We start from the raw sequence: 20,522 nt of genomic DNA, 5'->3' as shown, positions 1-20,522 counted from the left end.
TCTTTGTAGGCAAGATTTGGAATACATCTCATAGTAAAGTTTCCTTTTCAATGATTTACAGAAGTCTCTCTAAACTGTTCATCTAGAATGGAACTAACAGTCTGGGAAGATCTGTTTACAAGCAGTTTTTAAAGTTTAAGTGTTCATGAAACGCTGGAGCTAAACTAGAGATTTCAAGTTGTCAAGCTTTTTATAATCTACACTTTTCTTTTGCCAAGCTTAAGATATCAAAGGGGAGCAGAGCTAATATACAGTATCTCTAACTAACTTGTTAGTCACAGTTAGAATGTGATGGTATCACTGTCCCAAAACCTATTAGTAAAATGATTCCTCACTTGATCATAAACTTACTATTGCCTGAATGAGAGAAACATCATGATGAAGTATGTACCTTTACTTCCTCTAATTAAATCAGAAAAGATGATACTCATGAGAACTATTTCCTTTTCAACGCATTCAAAAACTTCCAACTCCTCACTTTTACAGTTTAGATGCACTTAGCATGACCTAAAGCAGCAAAAATGAGCTGAGCTGACATGCTGCAGAATCCAGCAGGGTTTTTCAAGGGGTTTCCCTACATGTGCAGGCAGCTTTCTGGCAGAGAAGTCAGCAGTGCCCTCTCTTGCATTTTACACACTTGTTCTATCATTACTCATTGGTAATTTCCCATTGAGATTGAAAGTAACCCTCTCTGTTACTGACAAAACTGAAATTTCCTGTGTCCCAAACCCAGCTGTCTAAACTCAGTCAGAAGGCTGGAGAGACCACATTCTCTACCACACAGACACTAGGAAATAATCAGAATGCTGCTGAAACAGCTGTTGATCACCTCTGGTTGCATTTACTTCCACTGAAATGAGAAGCCTAAAAAGCAAGAGTGTCAAATGTCACTGCAGCTTGAAGACTTGTCACTGCATTAGTTACAAAGCAGTCTACAATCTGCTTGCCCCCCATATGCAATTATTTTGTGTCAGAAAACAGCACAGCTTCATTGCCTGTACCATGTGCTTCTCTGAGACAAGTAAGCTCTGCTGCAAGTCAGGCACTCCATGTTCTCATCACATCTGTATTTGATCCAGTGGTGTCCATATCTATTAACAATACTTTTTTAAGAGGTTTCTTTTTAAAAAGAGGCCTGCCCAGGTAATTGCTGGAGATATGTACATGCTGAGAGCACACAAACAGGGTAATGCCTGTGGGGATCCTCCCTGAAGCAGAGCACTGTGAGGGATGCCTTTCAGGAGCAGCAAGGCACTCCAGGCATTTCTGTGCTCTGCCATCAGAAACCTGTTGTCCCTCAGTCCAGGACAACACCTGCCTTGCAGAAGCCTGGAGTCAGCTTCAAGCAGCTTTACATCAACAGCCAGGCATAGCCAGCAGCAAGTTTGCAGGTTTGGCACAGGAAAGTACATATGGCCAAACAGACCTGATGAACCCCCTCCCTAATCCCAAGGACAGAAGGTCTCTTCTGCAGTTCTGAAGTTCCCAAATAACTACCAAAACAACTGTTCTTGCTGCAACACACAAATGTTCAAGACAACATTGCACCTTTTTTTGCCAAGCAGAAGATGTATCTGACAAGCTACATGTAGTAGGACAGTGCTTTTAATCCCACAGAGATCAGCAGCTAATACCATGCACATGGATTGGGAACAGTGGAAAGCAGTCAGAATGGTCTAAGGACACTGGAGCCCGAGGTTCTAACATCCCTTGCACATTACAACTCAGAAGACCCATTGCCTGGCTCTGCTCTATCAAGCTGTGTTACTGCACTACCTATGTGAGAGAAAAATTACTTGCAGTTTCTAATGGGAAACATGATCAGTGGGGTGGTCACTGAACAGATTGGCTCTGGCAAACTAATGGAAACCTACATACAGATATACATAATCTCAGGAAGTCAAATATTCCTACTCTAAGAAGAAAACAACTCATTCCTGTCTGCTTTTGCAACACAGAGCAACTCCCCAAAAGGATGGACAAGAGGACTGCCTGCTGACTTTGAACAGCAAGGCACAGAGGGCAGTTGCAAGCATCTCGATGCCTTAGAAAACCCAGGGAAGTCTCAAAACCATAGTTTGAGAAGCTGAAACAAAACATTGCATAGCTTCTATCTACTTTGTAAATGAAACTACACTGCCATGTCGAAGCAGGTTACCATCTCTCTTTGGTCAGTCCTGTTCCTAAGTTACTCTCATAATGTACAGCCAGAGAAAACAATCACCAACATGTGCATTCCTACAGAGCCTGAAGACATCACTAGACAGTGGCTTTGATTAAACATTCAGTCACGTAGCAAAGTGGAAGTGATGGTCGCTTGCCTCCAACACTGCAGTAACGCAATTTACTTGAACCACTCTCAAATCCTGAGCTAGCAAACATTCAGGTTCTCTTCTGATACCTTTTGTAGCCTTTCCAACCCTCTCCTAGGTCCTGCAAGTAATTTCATAGCCAGTGAGCTATGGGCCTCAGAGATCTGAGGGCCAGTTTTAGTGAGTAGACAGCTTAGCTAAGAGAAGTTCTTACCCACTGTACAGCTATCTGCACGTAGTCCTAAAGGCATTCATAGTTCATCCTAAGTCATTGGAGATCGCACAGTCTGAAGAGTCCAGATTGCTATTCTAGTGTGAATTCCCTGCTTCAAGCCTTCAGCATGCCCCCCTACTGCACTGTTTCTCCTACTACAAGTTTAAAGAACAGAATGTCACCAAGAACAGATTCCCCTGGGTGTGAAACCCAAACCTACCAATGGATACTTCCACTACTTGTTGAACGTTAGCAAGAGGCTGCTAAAAAGCCGGAAGAAGAAGGTTTCCTGTGAGGATGTAGTCACTCAAGTACTTAACAGCTTTTGAAAATAAATCAGATATCATAAAGTTAGAAATAATAACTTGATGCCATGTTGCTTGCAAGAATGCTACAGGTACACAGAAGTCCCATGCTAAAAGAGGAGGTGGTTAGAGGAAGAGTCCTGTATCTGGGATGTTAAAAAGAAGTGTCTTCAGCATTACCTCACATCAATAATTCCTCTAGATTTCTACACAGTTAAACAGGCAAACTGCTACCAGAAGATGTATCACCAAAAGAAAAGGTGTGCTGAGAAGGTAGCACAGGGAAGGTTCCCAGAGCAAGAGTCCACCGAATCTAACACAAGGACTCCAGCACACACTAGCAGACAGCAGATTCCTAACTCAAGACCACATCCGGAAGCAACAGCTGCTGTGTGCAGTCTAACAAAGGCTACAGATGTAATTATACCTCCAATGCAAAGAACTGTGGAACACCTACCTGGAAGTCATTAGCACTTCATAACCCTCCACTTCAGAGCACATAGTCGAGGTTAGCCTCCTAGTTGCTACTCACATTGGCTAACAGTTCAGTCAGGGAACTATGTGAGCAAATAAGTGCAAGTGTTGCATGAATAACTATCTACTACTCACATAACAGCAGCCTGACTCTATTACCAAAACCAAGGAAAAAAAACCCCAACACCCAATAAAAGGTGTCCCAAGAAATGTTGATTTGGATTTGTTTCTTACACATCCATTCAATCTCCTGTTAGGCTTTACAAGGCAGCTGTTTGCAACAACACTTTCAATACCTTCCCTCCCTCTCAAGTTAATGGTGGGCTACAGTTTTGAGAGTGATTTCCTGTTTGCATTACATTCTGAAAATCCTGCTCATTCACCCCACTAAAAGGCATGTGCTTGGAAGTGGTTTTGATGGCTTTTAGTCATATCCCCTTTCCAATTGCCACAGCATCTGAAAACAAGGGAGCTGTTGCAAGTTACATTCCCTTCTTTCCCTACCCACATATACTTGGCTACCAGTTTGGAACACAGGATCAGAGGAAGCTTTAGAGTAACACAAAAACTTGGAAAAGGAAATGCATTAACACAATTTCATCTCCCTTTTCACTGCTCAACAGCTTTTTGCTGGGTTATTGTTTGCCTACATCTTCAAATATCTCCTACTTACTCTTCATGTCCTCATTGTTGCTTTTTGAAGCATCAGCTCGAGTCAGTACCTAAACCACCACAGCATCCAGGCTCTTGGAATGAGCACTAGCTGATGGATGAGAGTATGCAGGTGCTGATTGTGTTGACATCTCTTGCCTTTCCATAAGCCTGTGGCACTTCCCTTAACTTGGTACAACAGCTTCACTGCTTGCCTTGGTCATGTGTCTGAAGGACGCTCTGCAGCTGAGCTCATGTTAGTTTTTGTCACACATCTAAGAAATAGCTCAAGATTTTTCTTCAGCACTAGATGAAAGGAAATAGAAGCTGTGAGAAGAGGCATGGACAGGGCCTCAGTCTTGGATGGCCAGATTCAGGGCTGCAAGCTGAACAGTCACTATGGAAGGGGAACACAAATGCAATGAAGCAGTGTTCTTTTTCAAGTAGTAGTCTTGTAGCAGTAGCAGCACCACAGCAGATTTACTCAGAGGTAGCCTGAGAGTCACTTTCTACTGGTCTAGCAAACAGGAGCAAAAAATCCCACACCCATAAGCACGACTGTAATGGAGGATGTGCTGGCTGCCACTGTTGTAGAGAGTCAACTGGACAGGAACCAGCCAGCCCCTCAGAAACAGGCACATTGTTTCCCTCCCTCCACCCAAAAAAAACCCAGTTGCATAAAGTTAGGTCAACATGTGGTACACATATGATTCACATGTAACATTTCCTGGCACCCAGCAGCAAGGCCAGAGGAGGATCTGCACTACTGATAATGTCAGTTTTTCCCATGGTTTTCATCAAAAAAAAAGAAAATAAATGTGATCTCTTGAGACATGAAACAGCAGAGCCCATCCCACTAATTAGCTTTCCACTGGTTTCATGACAGCTACTTTTTTCCTTCAAAAATAAAAAGAGTGGATCAAACCCCAAGACATACAGGGAGGTCTCTGACAGCAGCTACCTTCACAAAGTCAAATAACTTAAAATGAAGGACATAAACATGTGCAGATGCAGTCACTCACCTCCAAATCACTTAGCAGAATTTCTATGAGTGGGACAGAAATAGGAGATTAACTAACAATTTCCACACTAAAACAACTCAGCAGGCTATGGCTCTTCAGTCTGAAGACTAAATGGCTGAGGAATAAATGTTTTATTAAAAATAATAAAGGTAAATAGAAAGGGAGAAAAGGGCCCATAGAGCTGCTATTCACTGCTCATTCCAATGCAGAACCTGAGAGGCAGGTGGAAATTCAAAGCACACAAAATGAGATGATTGTGGATGCTGGGAATTAGCATTGGTTCAAAAAAAAAATGGTTGCAAGAACTCCAGATTGATTTCTCAACTATAAAGGCATCGTTTCTAGGTCAGTAGGTTACAAGGCTGCAAAATGCTGAAAGCTAGGAGACTACTCCAGTGAACTACCACTACATCCCTGCCTTTACTCTTGTACCCTTTCCCATGTGGGAAGTGGGATGCAGGACTAAACATATATCTTCCTTCTGACCCACTCTTGCTGGGTTTATGTTCTATATGCACAAACTGAGTACACAGATTAAGGAAAAAACCACACTGTTGACACTTGAAGCTAATATTTTTCTATTCCTTTGGCTACCACAAGCAAAAAGCTCAAATGATTTCTCTTGTTGCTGCCCCAAGGAACAATTCATTTATGCATTTCCTTTGGTTCTTTTCAAATTACATACCTGGTAAGTCTGAAGATACAAACCCTGCTAGTGACATCATCATCAATGCAGGTAACTTAAGAATTACTTCATAGCTACTCCAAAAGCAGGACAGAAATAAGTTTCGTAACCATATTTGTTTCACAGCACTTGAAGGGCATCTTTGTTTATAAAAGCATGTAGCTTTACCAACAGCTTCACACATGACAACAAAAAGAGAGTGCTGCATCTAACTTCATCAGATCCTTTCAGACTGCATTTCCAGCATCTCCACAGAAGGCCCAACACCAGGATGAGCTACTGCTTCATCATTTCACACAGATAAACCTTAGTGAGTAACATTTAAGATATCAGGCTTCACAAATTAATTAGGAGAGACCAGATTTAAGTGTGAAAGAGTGCACAGCTGTCAATAGCATCAGCAGGGATAAGAGTACACTTTTTTGTAGGTCAAAACTCTACTTTGCACTCACATTACAATTTGCTATACTGAAGCTGCATTGAAATTGAAAAGAGTTCTCAAAAGCTACAGTTTCCACCAAGTAGGCCCTGGGTGGATTTGGGTGGTTTTTTTTACTAATCAAGTTTCAGTGAGAAACAAGATCATGCAATTACCTCTGACATGAGCAAAGCAGTAGCGTGTTGGTGCTGCTTATTTCACTTCACAGCTGTCTCACTTAAGGGTGGTTTGAACAACAGGTTCATTTAGCCAGTGCTAAGTTCTATGTGCAAGGATGCAATACCATTCCTAGACATTTTCCCCCTCCTATGCATGCAGGTGGCAGATGGCAGAGACTGTGTTCAGCTTAAGTTCTGGAAATAATGCTGTAACAAGTAATAGTTGGCCTCAGACAGCAGTACTGTCTGGCCACACTACCTGGAGACCAGTAACAACTGATTTCTCCTAGGGCCTGCCCCACTCCATAGCCTTGTCAATGACCTGGAGAAGGTGTTACAGCACAGCCTCCTCAGGTCTGGGGATAAGACCACTCCAGAGGACAGGGTTGCCAGCAAGAGAGATCTCTGGGTAGAAGAACAGGCTAACAACCACCTGATGAAATTAAAGAAGGACAAAATGCAAAGTCCTGCACAGGGAAAGGAATACTCTCCTGCGTGTTGATACAGGCTAAGGAGTGGCTTGTTAGAGAGTAGCTCTGTTGAAAAGACCATGTTGGGTAGTGGTGAACAGCAAGCTGAGCACATGCCAGGTCTGTGTTCTGGCAGCAAAGCTGGTCAGATACAACCTGGGCTGTCTTAACAGGAGTAGAGACGATAGATGGAGGGAAGTCAATCAATGTAAAGTGAGAAGGGACCACCAAAACACATGTGTACTGCATCCAGCCTTGGGACCTGGAGTACAAGACAGACACTGAGAACCTGAAATGAATGAAAAGCCATCAAGACTACTGAGAGCTAAAGTACCTGTCCATTGAGAAGAGGCTGGGGAAACCAGCCATGTTGAGCCCAAAAGCAGATAGAGACAGGCTCTTAGAACTGCAGGGCAGGAGAACTAGAGACAAGAAACTTAAGCTGACACAACGGAAGTCCTCACCAAGTACAATCCTTACTAACATAACAATTAATCCTTATATCTTGTCACCCAGAGAGATGGCTCAAATGACATTCCTAGAAGTTGGCAGGACTGGACAACCATGAGCAACGTGGTTTGAACTCAATGCAGACCTTGATTTGAGCAGAAAGTTAGATTACAGATCCCTTGAGATCACTTCCAACTGACCAGTTTTGTAATTCTGTTAAAGGACACATCACAACACTGGATAAAGAGGTCACACCAGCACTGACTCCTTAAGTTATAGATAAAGGGAGCAAGACTTTGGCAATGGAGCCCTTTAACAAAGGTCTTCAGAGACACCTTTCTAGAACTGCAAATAAAAACTCAGATTTGGTGGCTGGTTTCCCAAGAAGTGTTTTGAATCAAGCAGGCTCTGTATGTCTTCTAAGGTTTCTCAAGTTTCAGAGTCACTATGAGTGACAGGGTAAACAAGTAACTGTATTATTCCAGGCTTGTGAGCAACACATTGTTCTAACAATGCCAAGCAACCTCATGGTGACAATGCCAAAATTCTTGCTTGCTAGCAGCTGGATTAGGTATTAGAACATTTCTGAACAGTTGAAGAATCACAGGTTGTGCCTTCCGTTATCCTAGACAATGGGAAAGCAGTCACCAAAACAGAAGTTCTCATCTCAGTCGCAAGACAATGGAACAAATATCAATGAGGCAAAGTCTGGATCAAACATCTGCATGGATCAAACAGCTGCACACTGGATCATTTCTTCAAAAAGTGAAAAAAACCCAACCCAAAAATCTCTTAACCTATTTCTCACACTGAATGTGAGAAAATAAGACAGACTCAGAAATGCAACCTCTAATGATAGAGCTTTTACATAGCTTCATTAGAATGTTCACATTTAACACTCAAAATTCACTTGTTTTCTCTGCTTTGACATTAGAGCCCACCACAGTCTAAAGCAGCTCATGCTCCAACAGAGATCTAGATAACTCACTGAATCACAAAGCTGAACGACTTGGATAAGACAACATATTACAAGTCTCAGGTCCAAGTGGATGTTTCCCTTCACTTCTTGTCCTTACTCTTCCGTAGGAGGGTTAACTGACGGCTCACAAAACACACCCTGAAGTCACTGCAGCTTGCTACTCAGCATGTTCAGAGAAGGTAGAAAGTATTCCAGCTTGCTTAATATTCTGGTCAAACAGCTTTAGCACCTCAGTGTGTTCTGCCAAAGATGCTCAGCCAACCTTTTTGCCTCTGCCGTAGGAGTCAAAGTGGCTGCCTGAACAACCACCCTGACACCATGTTTCTTGCAGCATCAATTTCCAAAACTTCAACTTCCTGTTCTTGCAACTTTTCACTTGGGCCACCAGAAAGAAGAGCAGCTTTCACACCTCTGAATTGTGTCAATCATCTGAATTAGTGAGTCTTCATATTTCTTTGGAACAGTACTGGCATTATGTCTACTTGCTATGGTTGGAAAACCACCTTCCACAACTTCCATGTGCTTAGAGCAGAAGAGCCCTGGCCTCACCTCTAACTTCTCTATGCCTTTCTTGAGCTACTGTCATACAAGTTTCTTACAGAAAAGACTTGTGTTAACTAGCATGGTGCTACTTTTCTAAGCCTACAACTGTAGTAAAAAGCACAGCACGTTCACCACCAACAGGGGCACCTGGGATACTAACATTTAAATGTGAGCAGACATTTGATCAAAGCATTACTATCAATAAGATTCTGATTTAAGCAAAAAATGCTACAGCCCCAATTCCTCCAAATACTTTTCCTCTTGGATTCTTTCTTGTTTATAACTGTAAGACAACTATCAACACTACTGCAGCCAACACTCTCATACGAATAAATCATTCCAAGTGAGAAATAAGCTTCTTGCATGTTTACCTAAGGATCTCTACTCCCATATCCTGTATTTTAAACACCTGCAGAAGGTGTTTACTACTTCACATATACCTGCAAATATCACCCCTTATGACTAAGCCAGGCAGTTAAAAAACCCATCGTAAGTTAGTATGTTGTCTTAAGTGCACAACTGAGTGGTCTGCCACAAGCATGCTCCCTTTTTGTATGTCAGTCTGACTCCCCTGCTAAGAGCAGTTCAAACATGGGAAATATGTGCAGCTTAGGCAAAAGAGTTAATTCAGAGTGTGGGACCCAGGGCAGAGGAAGGAAAGATGATCAGCATCTCTTGTCCCTTTGGCAGAAGAAGAGCAAAAGCAGGACTCATACTCCTCTGGGTATAGATCCAAGACCAGGAGGCAGTAATGCTTCCCACAGACACAGCATTGCCCCAAGGGCTTCTCTAGCCTCAGTCCTGTAGTTAGGAACCAAAATAAGCACAGCATCACTATCCAGCCTTTGTCTGATGTATGTAACTCTATTTCTCTATAACAGAGTGATAGAGGACAGGAGATATCTTTTCAGAAGGCTTTTGACACTGTCCTCTATGACAGACACATGAGGCAAATAGCCAACACTACAACAGCAGATGAGAAGCTGACCTCATAATCATTGCAACGTAGTAGCCATTACCATCCTACTGTCAAACTAAGGAGATCCATTCCATAAAGTTTGTAGGAACCACCACACCTTAGTGTTGCATTAGGTTCCTGTTTATTAAATTTGAAGATGGCACAAGGCTGAAAGAGTGCAAATGGACAAGAGATAAGATAATAGCTCAAAGTGATCTGTAACTACAGCAAATACTCTGTAGATACCTGAGGGGACATTCCGAGGTAGAAGACATAAGGAACAATTAATTGCATAGAAATAAGCCTTGAAAAGAGACTGAAAGATCTTAAACTCTCTCCTCAACCCTCCCTAAACATCATAACTCCTCAAATACATAGACAACTACCACAGTTGTCTGTACTCCTGCTGAAGAGGGCCAGTGGTTACTGGCACAAAGTACAGCTTACAGCCTGATGAGGAGAAAACAGAAAAAAATGATTCCTAACAGAAATTCCCACACCTGGCAGACACCAGCAGATAATTTGTGCACACTTCAAATTTTGCTAGCATTTTTATAGCCATTCATTATTTTTATAGCACTACATTAAGTTGGGATTCTTGGAAGAGGCTTATGGTGAAAGATCGTATTTCAATACATTCTAAACCTCTCTGTTAATCCATCTTTCTTCTAGAACTCTTTCCACTGTAGCTCAGCTCATTCCTACATCTCCTCTGTACATGTTGCTTTGTGAGAAATACCAGATTTGTATAGTTCTAACTTATTCTTTATTGCAATGGTGTCATGTTTTTCCTTTCCTTCCTTAAACCCCACCTCTCCTCCTCGTATTCTTGATATTCTAGAATAAGCTGCATGATAAGCAGGTAGTCTTCAATGAGTTCAGTTTTTACACTGTGTTTCTAAAGAACAATAAAGCAGCCAGCCCAGCCTACACAGCTCATGTTTTAATCCAAGAAGCAACACAAGCTACTACAAATCTTGGGAACAGTCATGCGTAAGGATATTTACTAACATTTGCTCACCATCAGAATCAGTCCTGATTCTTTTGAAGAAACTGAAAGATGGGTTTTAAATTTGAGGTGAGTGGAGACAGCTCAGGCTTTCATTGCAGTGATAGCAATCTCAATGCTGAACCTGCACTCACATCACAGCTTTGATCCAGAAACTGTTTTCCATTACTATAATTTTCCTGGAGAATTTGTAACATCAGAGGTCTTAGCATAACTATGAGACTTCATTTGTCATCTCCATGAAGAAGTGAGGAAAAGCAAACTGGTTTTAGTAACACACTTTTTCCTTTGGAAGAGCTAAATCAGACCTCCCTTCCCACGCTTTTCTGCCCCTGAAAGCAACCTGCAAGTCTCACAGCAGAGCTAGGAATATACATTCACAATGTTTTTCTTGCTTCTCTGCTCAACTCAACAGGTTCACGCTGCACAGCCTGGGCTCTTCATCTACCTTATTTGTTACAAAGTTCATCAGCAGTGTATCTGTTTATCTGCTACACACCAATAAGGAAATAAACCCACAGAAGATAAGTGGGAACTCTTCAACTGGTACCTTCCTGCTGAGCCAGCAAGTGCTGTCTCTGGCACCATCTGTGTCCTGAAAGTCTGTTCTCTAGTACTTTATTCGCTAAACACAGAAAAAATATTTGGGAAGAAAATCCCTTGAAGCATATTCTGCACCAAAGAAGCTGGTTTGAAAACGTTTTAAGAGGAAGGAAGAAGAACAGAAAAGTGACATTTCACATAACAGTTCCTTCCCCAGAAGAGCTATACTTGGATCCCTGTCACGTTGAATGAGAACAGCTCCAGGTACTTCACTTTTAAATCTCCACACTTAGAGCTCTTTCTAGACGGCATATCATTTTGTTTTGTGAATACACCTCCAGTGCTGAAGGCTCAGAAGCTGAGAGAGGAATGACTTGTGGTTACAAATTAGGAATCAAAACACTATGTTACAGGCTGCAGTTCAGGACAGAGTAAGAGAGATCTGTGTAGTTTTCGGCAGAAACCATAGAGCCAGGGTGCTTGATTCCAGCAAGAAAGATGACACTGAGCTGTGTGGAGAATGAGAAAAGGTGGTGTGCCAAACCTACCACTTGAAGTGATTCTTAGCATCCATCTGGATACCCTAATTGATGAGTATGGAGAGAAAAGGGCAGAGGGGGAAAATCCCCATCTACTGTCACTGAAGTGCACTGATTGTTTGAGGGTTTACCTCACAACAGCTTTGTGACCAATCAAACCCATCTCAAAATAGTCTGATCATGTACATGTCCTTCAGACTACTAAGATGATACAATAACCTCTATAGGCAATTTATATGCAAACAGAATAAAAGGATGAAGACACATTCCAGAAGTGATGATGCTTTTATGGAAGATGGGCACTGATCCAGAGTCCTGAAACTAAGAGTGTCCAGTGAAGGAAGTGGGGAAAATGGAAGTGATCTGCTGGATGAGAACATGATGATGGACAGATTCTACCAGCCTGGGCTTCACTTAAAATCTGAGGCAAGTCCTACCTTTTCTTTAGTTCAGAGTGATGCTCCCTTCACACTGAGTTTCTCCTAGCTGGACAAAAAGTACAAGAGTATTTCCAATCCACAGGTACAGAAGTCTGCAGAACCTTGCCCAAAAAAAACCCTTCTTGAAGTTCAAATTAATTACCAGGCAAATTTAGTAAAAACTTAATCTTGAATGCCTTGGAACACATGAAAATTCTATATTTTCCAGCTGCACTCTAAGAGTCAGTTCTTCAGGATAGCAATCTTGCGGGTTCGTTTCACCGTGGTAACTCAGCAGATTACAGAGGTTGTTATCTGCCTTTCTTCCACCACTTGGGGCTGAACACAGTCTAAAAGGGTTATCTTACCTTTATTACTTGTACCATGATGGTCTGATAAGTACAGAGTGAACCTTTTGCATTACCCAAAGGAAACAAGTCCAACTGCTATGGCTGGCTGCAAGAGGCAGCCTTGTGTTCAGTAACTTCAATCTATGTGAAGAAGAAAACTAGTTGGAATGTTTTGCATCAAAACAGCAGCCAGAAAAGCATGTGATCTGAATTCATATGCTTGGTCTATGAAGAGCCTCATTAGTACCTGCTTCTTGCTCTGTGGCCATTTACATTCAGTGGTTATTTGCCAATCTGTATGGGATAACTATAGGTCAAGCATCCTACCTCATACAATTCTTCAGAACATCCAGTTTCTTGCAAGGGGAAGCCAAGACTTCCTTAACTCTGAAGTTCAGTGCTCTCTCTTCCACATCACTAAAGGCACTAGATTTCACTCAACAGGCATACAGCCTGATAGAAAGGTAGGGGGGTAAAGCAGTGAAACAGTTTGAAGATTTCCACAAGAAAATAGTTTACTCTGGCATTTCATGTATCTTGCAAGCCAGCTCCCCTCTGCACCGAGAAAGCAGCACCCATATTAGCACTGGGACACCTTCCTCAGCTGACACAGCACAGAACCGCCTCAATTTATTTCCTGATGGGTTGTCCAGTTGTAAAAAACAGAAGGAACTATATTGTTCTCTGGGGTTCTCAGCAGTCAGAGGCTACTACCAAGCTCTTACACTTCATGCTACAAACACTGCAGCTAAGTGCCTATGGGACCACTCTTCCAGCCCTGCTTTCTCCAAGTTTAAGGAGCTGCACTTGAGAAAATGATGGGCACCTTGTAAGAGATTTTGTGGGTGACTATTTACAAGCAGGGACCACCTCTGTTGGGCATGGGTGTACATCCACCCTCACTGGGTCTCAATCCCACATGGCCCAGGACATAAAGGTAACATTGTGCGACACACTGGCAACCAGAACATGTCCAAAGCATCCCGTCAGAGGCACATGCACCAACTGCTAGGGGCACACACGAGTGGGTTCCCATGTAGTCTCTTCATTTTATATCAAAATCAGAGTGTAAAAAACACTTGAAGTGAATGACAATATAACCTGCTTAATCATGATCACAAAACCATTCAATCTTCTTTCATTCTTTTCACATATCCCTATGACACTCTAAAAAGAGAAACCTTAAAGGATACTAAGTGTGTTTTGTATTTCAGTATTGAAGGTGCTGAACTAACCTGGAGACTTCTTCCATCAGTTGGTTTTGCTTTGGTTTTAAAGATTTCACACCCATTAGAAGTCAGTCTTGACTCAAGCAATTAACAAAGGAGTGATGAGGCAAGCAAATTGGCACAGAGGGACTATAAGAAACAATTTAAGTGAAATTGCTCCAGCTGCCACACGTATGTGCACACACCATCCCCTCAGAACACAATATGCAAGAACATTGGTGCAATATGAATCCCTCTGTATGTATAAACTTTTTACCCTCCCTACCAAGCAACTGGGTGCAAACAGGATTTGTTTTAAGGAGGAATCATGCAAAATTGTTTCTACAGACTTCAGAAGAGAACATTTTAGCACCGAACAGTGATACCAGAGACCAAGGTAAGTTTTATATCATTGCCTGACTCACTTCATCATCAGATGTTGTATTTTGTTGTCAGCATTCCTGGGAACATACCAGACTTACCTGCTTAGTGCAGAAGTGACAGACCACTGGCAATTAAAACAAAACTTCAGAAAGTTTATGGGTGTACTGTACTTGGCAATTGGAAGACAACGCATGGGTATTGTAGAAGTTGTTTTGAGGGCTCTAAATCCTGTGCCTGAAGAATTAGGACTATACAAGTAACTTCAGGACATCTAGGCAAGGTTGAAATGTTAATAGTGACAATTTTAACACTTCTGTGGGAACTTAGGGAAGCCAGTTTTAAAAACACAGGGCAGAGGGAACATCTGTCCGAGTGATGTCATTACAGAAACCACAGCAGTGTAGGAAGAGGGAAGGACAACATTTGAAAATCAAAAAGCAAATGGGAAACGAGGTAAGTGCCTGCAACACACAACCAATAACTGCTACATGTGTGTAAGGAGGGGCAAGCAGGTGAAAGCATTTCAATGCATTCTTCTCAGCAGTGCTTATATTTGTGTTTATTCACATTTCTCTGAATTATATACCTGCTTTGATACTTACTAATTCCACCAAAATCCCTCAGAGAGTTTGTACCAAAAAAAAAAGAGTCAACCCTCAAATGAGCCACCCTCAACTATTATTAATTTGAAATTTAGAGAAAGTGGTGGATGTGGTTTAGCTGAGTGAGGGTTGATATGTGCTGCTATCTCTCTGAAATCCTGTCACTGACAGACCAGAGTGGACAGAGCAATGACTCCATTTTTCTCCAAAGCTAGGAAGCAATCAGGCAGTGCAAACAAAGAAGTAGCTGCAGAGACAAAGTCAGAGGAAGGCAGAGGACCAAACCTGCTCAGAGAACAACAGTATAGGAGCTTTATCCTCAAACCCTCCACCCTCTAATCTCCCTCAGGTCAAAGGATGACTTACCACTAGTGAAACATGAAAATAGTGTTTTAAACACATACAAGGTAGAAGAATAGTGAAGAAAACATACCCATTCTCACAGTAGCCCAATTATAACTGCAAAAATCATAACACTATTTGTAGAGTGTAAACAGCAAGCACACAATGTATCAGCAAGAGCCAATAACTGAAATGGCATCAGCATTAAATGTCTGCTTCAGTAAAGGTTTCAAACCAGTATTTAAATATGAACTTCCATTAACTTTACTGAACTCATACACCAGACACCAACAAGGTCCAAAATGGACAAGCTTTCAGTCAAAGAGTGACTCTATCAGGAAGTCAGCATTCACCAAAGAATTCATTTCAGCATTTTTTATGGTTAACTCGGAGAGCAGAAATGAAGACAGTTATCTGAATTGCTTAGAAGGCTCTATTGTTCCTTCTTCCAAAGGATTTTTCCCCAGAACAGAATGGGTGGTGTGTGCAAAGCAAGTGAAAGCAGGGGGGAAGGGGAAAAGTCTTGTGGATAAAGAAGGAAAGAGAAACACAGGTTTTAAGCACAGAAATAAGATATTAAAGTAGCTTCCTACCTCCCACTGCAAATGAGGCGGGATATTTCTGATCTGAAGCTTCCGACTCCTGCAGACAAATTAAAGAAAATAGTTGGGAAAACAAACAACAACAACACAGGAAGAAAACATTGTTGCAAGATAGACTATACATAGCAGTGTCACACATTTTAGCATCTGTCATACTAAGAGGGGTAAAACTAAATACGCAGCTCCAAAAAACCCAACAGATCGCTGCGAGGGGGATGTCAGGTCAAAACCATTTCAAGTCCAAAGAGCTGTTACAGAAATACTCGTTACACATTTGACAGCTGTTACATTTCATGAAGTCTCCACTTTTCTTGGAGACTTTACATTTCAGCTTTAAGACCTTCAGTATCTAGTCCTCTGTTACACATGAGCGCAATAATCCCGGGCATTGGTACTGGGTTTCCCCTACACACACTTGAAGAAATTCGTTGGTGTTATTTGTTGGTTGGGTTGTTTTTTTGGGCCCCCCCCTTTTTTTTTTTCCCCCTTTTAAGGTGCTTCAGGAGTCTGCATTCCTTGAAAGAAAACAATATAAATTCCAATAAGACATTTGATATTAAGCTTTTCATTAGTCAAATGACGGAGTGATTTCTAACATCTACATGACTGGCATTCTCAATCTCTGATCAGGAGAAGGGGGCAAGCATCAGTAAACCCATTGTATCTCCAGCCCAAATTTACATCAGTTTTCACTTATCTAGTAAACAAAACATTCACTTTGAAGTGCTACTGCAAAGCCTGGCAGTGTGCTGGCTGCCTTCACAGCCAAGTCCTTTGTCTCCTCCCTTCCCCCAAACTGAGAGAACAAGTAAATGCCAGAGATGCCACAAACCCCTCGGGATTTACAAGAATGTGTAGATTAACACAGTTCCAGCTGAACTCAGGTAAGGCATTCTGCTGGGGTCTGGTTGACTGTGCTGGAAAGATGAGAGAGCACAGACTGGGCTACCTTGGAAAGTCTCACCCCCATTTTGGTTCATCTAAGTGGCTCAGGTAAGAGGTTTGTGTTTAAACACTTCGTGTTCTAATTGCTCAGTACTGACCTATCACAGAAAACAATTCACACTTAAAAGTCTTTGAAGAGAAGTTTGTTAAACTTATGTGGACCATAGAAACCTTGAAAGAAAACAGGGTTTAGAAATGTTCCTGCCTAGCAATAGAACTGAAAGCTTCGGTTTCTCCCCACGGATCCTTTTAAATCACGCTCCTTTCCCTAACACCACCACCCACCTATGCCTACAGCGAGTTTTACATCTTGAAATGCTTTTCTCACAAGCTTTCTTTGGGGCACAGACGAAGCTTCCAGCACAAAGCCACCTTGCTCAAAACTTCTGACATGAAGGCATCACCTCCAACACTACAGTGACCATGGTATCAAGAAAAAAGCACTTCCTCCAGAAAAGATGGACAGCTTTCAGCCGTGCAGCATCACTCAGTTGTTTTTGCTCCCTCTCCAGGTCAGAGCCGATTTCAGGGTTTTGGTCATACAAATAAGCAAGGAAAGGAGAACAAAACACACGAATCGCACACAACCTTGTTTAAGCTTTCATTTCCAAGAGTGCAAAGTAATCAGGAGCTGCTTGACTGTAACAGGAAGGGGGAGAACATTTCCTTTGCAAAGATTCCCTTCAACTGTCATCTTAGCTAGCAACACTACCAAACAACCACCACAGGCTACTGATACACTGCTCTGACATGTCCCACACAGCGACCTGTGACTTGAAAGCTGGGTCCTAAAGTAGAAGATGAAAAGGGATGTTCATTCAATATTAAAAATACCGGGAAATGTAAAAGCAGAAAAATCCCAAACCACAACATTGGCAGCCAATGTGCTATTCCATGTGCTTCAAACTACGTCATGCCATTAGTTGCTCACACTAGTAGATTCAAATTAAAACTCCCAAGTTTCATAGCTAAGAGTGCCACTCACAGAAGGATCCAAGCACACAACAGCCCAGCCAGCACACCAACCACAGGTCTTGCCCCAGCTCCACATCAAGCTAGACAGCAAAGCCTCCCACTGAGCAGTGTATGCCCACTGGTTAGGAGAGGGAGAGAAGTCCTACCCAGAAGCACATCTATAAGATTTCACACACAGAGCTCCCATCTCACGTTTCATTCCAGAAGGAAAATCTTATCTTTTCCTACCCAACTCCAGAAAGACAGACCAAAAAGAAAAAGGAGGGGGAAAGCAAGCATTCACTGACTTAGACAATAAAGGACATAACATGAAACTCAGAGATATGTGGGGTTTGAGATTCCAACATGACTTGGAGAGACTGAAAAGTTTGATGCAGTTTACAACGTTTGTAGCACAGAAGTAACTTGAACATCACAGAAGGGAGAAGGAAGAACAAGAAAGTACAGGAACAAGGGGCAAAAAAGGCACCTTAATTACCATTTCTTCTATCATGTTCACACATCCAAAGGAGAAGGCAAGACAAGTACAAAAAGGGTACAGTCCTGCTGTGAACCTCATTTTATGGCAACAGTGAGACACCTGTAGTACAGAACTAAAAAGGTACTTTCAAAACTTATAAAGTAGCCGTGTGAACCATTTCATTTCAAACACTCATCAGCTGCTTGGCTGTATACACTAATTAATTTTGTCACCTAATGCACGAGGTTAAAGTCTTGTAAAAAAGATAATAAACTTTCACATGCATCAACATCATTTCTGCTGAATAGATATAAAGGCAAAAGGAAGGAAGCTTTGCATGGCCGAGAGAGAAATCTCACAGAAGCAGTGTAGGATAAGAGATCACAAGCACATGGAAATTTCTCCATTCCAATTGCTATCAGCTTCTGTTTAAAAAGATCAAAACACCACTTCTGTTTATTAAAAAGTATAAACATATTTCTTCAAATTCCCTAAAAACACACACATCTGCTAACTCCTTTCCCCCCACACAGAAAGAATAGAAACTATGGAGGTGGCTCTGGGTGCCCAGGACCAGAACAAGCACTGAACTAGCAGCAAGCAGACAACTGCAATACCTGCACAGCTCCTACTTGGACAGATTGCTTTGGCAGCTCCTCACTGCAGGGTGGCACTAGCAATTTGCCATCACCTGTGTGCAACTCAACTTCAAGATAAACCCCAAACCAAATACAAACATACAGAGAAGGCCAAAGCAGAAAGCTGCACCTGACTGATTTCTACAAGTGGCAACAGCTTCCATTAAAAGGACTTTGGACCTCAGAAAGTGCACTTGTGTGCAGGAACGAAATTCTGCACAACAGGTGGGGAGCAGCAGCGTTTTGGAAATAGTCTCTCTTCTCAGACTATGTTAGCTCTTTCAGGATGCTTCCTCTCTTCCTCCTAATCTTCATTTTCTTACAAGTACAATACACACAAAGCTCCTACAGCTGTCACTTCCCAGGCAGCATAAGCCTAAAGAGGTTTTAGGAGCTTGTTTTATTTTTAAATAATCATAAGTTTTGTTACTTTACAGCTACTTGCATTCATACCAGATATGGAAAACAAGAAATAGTCCTGGAAAAATCTCACAAAGATATTTTATTGCAACGATTTTGGCTAGTCTTAATAAAACCCTAGTAAACATTGTCAGCATATCTCATTGGTGTGACTCATGTAAGCCTTGTGCATGCGCTTTTTCCAGTTTAAGCAGATTTCTTAATTCATTGCTTCCATTTTAAATAGGCAGTGCAAATAGATGTCAACTGAAGAAAAAGAAGCTTGGGCAAATTATGTTTGTGCTCTGTATCATAAGAAAGTTTCTGAAAGCTCTAGTTCACAGGTCAACAGGTATTCCCACTTGTTTCTCTTTCAAAGACACTCAGAACATCTTTTATTGGGCAGGAAAACAGAGTTGCTGGTTTCTGTATAAAATTAGTCCATAAATAACTATTGGGCAGTATTTTTTTTCCTTAAGACAATTGCACACATTCTCATCCTTGTTCTCAGTTATTATGCAAATAACTAGATTCAGTTACTTCAAGCCACGCTGATGACTCTGTCACCATGTTTATTCTGGGGATATTGAAGCATGGAGTCTTGTGCTTGGAAGACAGGAATATCTCTGCAACACAGAGCAGGTGAAACAAAGACATCCCTGTGCCCCTTCACAAGGGAAGCAGCATATTAGTGCTACATGTGTGTACAGAGACAGAGAGGGTGGCATACTACTAAAATGGACAACTTGCTAAAAGCCAGCTCGGTGATCACTGAAGGAGTAATCTCTTGTAAGCAAATGGAGCATACACACAGGGCCAACCAATGGTCCCAACCCACAAGAACCTTCCACAAATGAAGTAATAGGAAACACATCTGAGCAAAAATAAGGGGACACAGCCTCACATTGTGCCAGGGGAGGTATAGGCTGGATGTGAGGAGGAAGTTCTTCACAGAGAGAGTGATTGGCATTGGAATGGGCTGCCCAGGGAGGTGGTGGAGGCACCATCCCTGGAGGTGCTCAAGAGAAGACTGGATGGGGCAGCTAGTGCCATGGTCTGGTTGGTTGGATAAGGCCAGATAATAGGTTGGACTGGATTATTTTGGAGGTCTCTTCCAACCTGCTTGATTCTATGGAAAAGATGGTGGGAGTAGGACGGAAGGAAACCAAATTTCAGGGTTCTCCTGTGTCGTCTTTTCTTCTCTCTTCGCTATACATATATATATATCACAGTATTATCAGGGTTGGAAAAGACCTCACAGATCATCAAGTCCAACCCTTTACCACAGAGCTCAAGGCTAGACCATGGCACCAAGTGCCACATCCAATCTTGCCTTGAACAGCCCCAGGGACCGTGACTCCACCACCTCCCCGGGCAGCCCATTCCAGTGTCCAATGACTCTATATTTTACTCCCTCTCTCTCTTCCCCCCTCCCCAATCAAAATCT

The 20,522-nt window shown here is 42.1% G+C and overlaps 1 protein-coding gene across 2 annotated transcripts in view; it reads right to left on the bottom strand.

Annotated features, from left to right (window-relative positions):
* IGF2BP3 (insulin like growth factor 2 mRNA binding protein 3) overlaps nucleotides 1-20,522 on the bottom strand; it is a 118,167-nt gene that overhangs the window by 76,729 nt on the left and 20,916 nt on the right. For both annotated transcript variants that reach the window (XM_064166949.1, XM_064166950.1), the window contains exon 4: nucleotides 15,650-15,698. In XM_064166949.1, the coding sequence (XP_064023019.1) occupies nucleotides 15,650-15,698 (49 nt within the window). The remainder of the gene's footprint in view (nucleotides 1-15,649; nucleotides 15,699-20,522) is intronic.

Source organism: Pogoniulus pusillus, chromosome 28 (assembly GCF_015220805.1).
Source record: "Pogoniulus pusillus isolate bPogPus1 chromosome 28, bPogPus1.pri, whole genome shotgun sequence".
Taxonomy (NCBI): Eukaryota; Metazoa; Chordata; class Aves; order Piciformes; family Lybiidae; genus Pogoniulus; species Pogoniulus pusillus.
The sequence above is the reverse complement of the archived record's forward strand: the minus strand, read 5'-3'. Positions and strand labels throughout refer to the sequence as shown.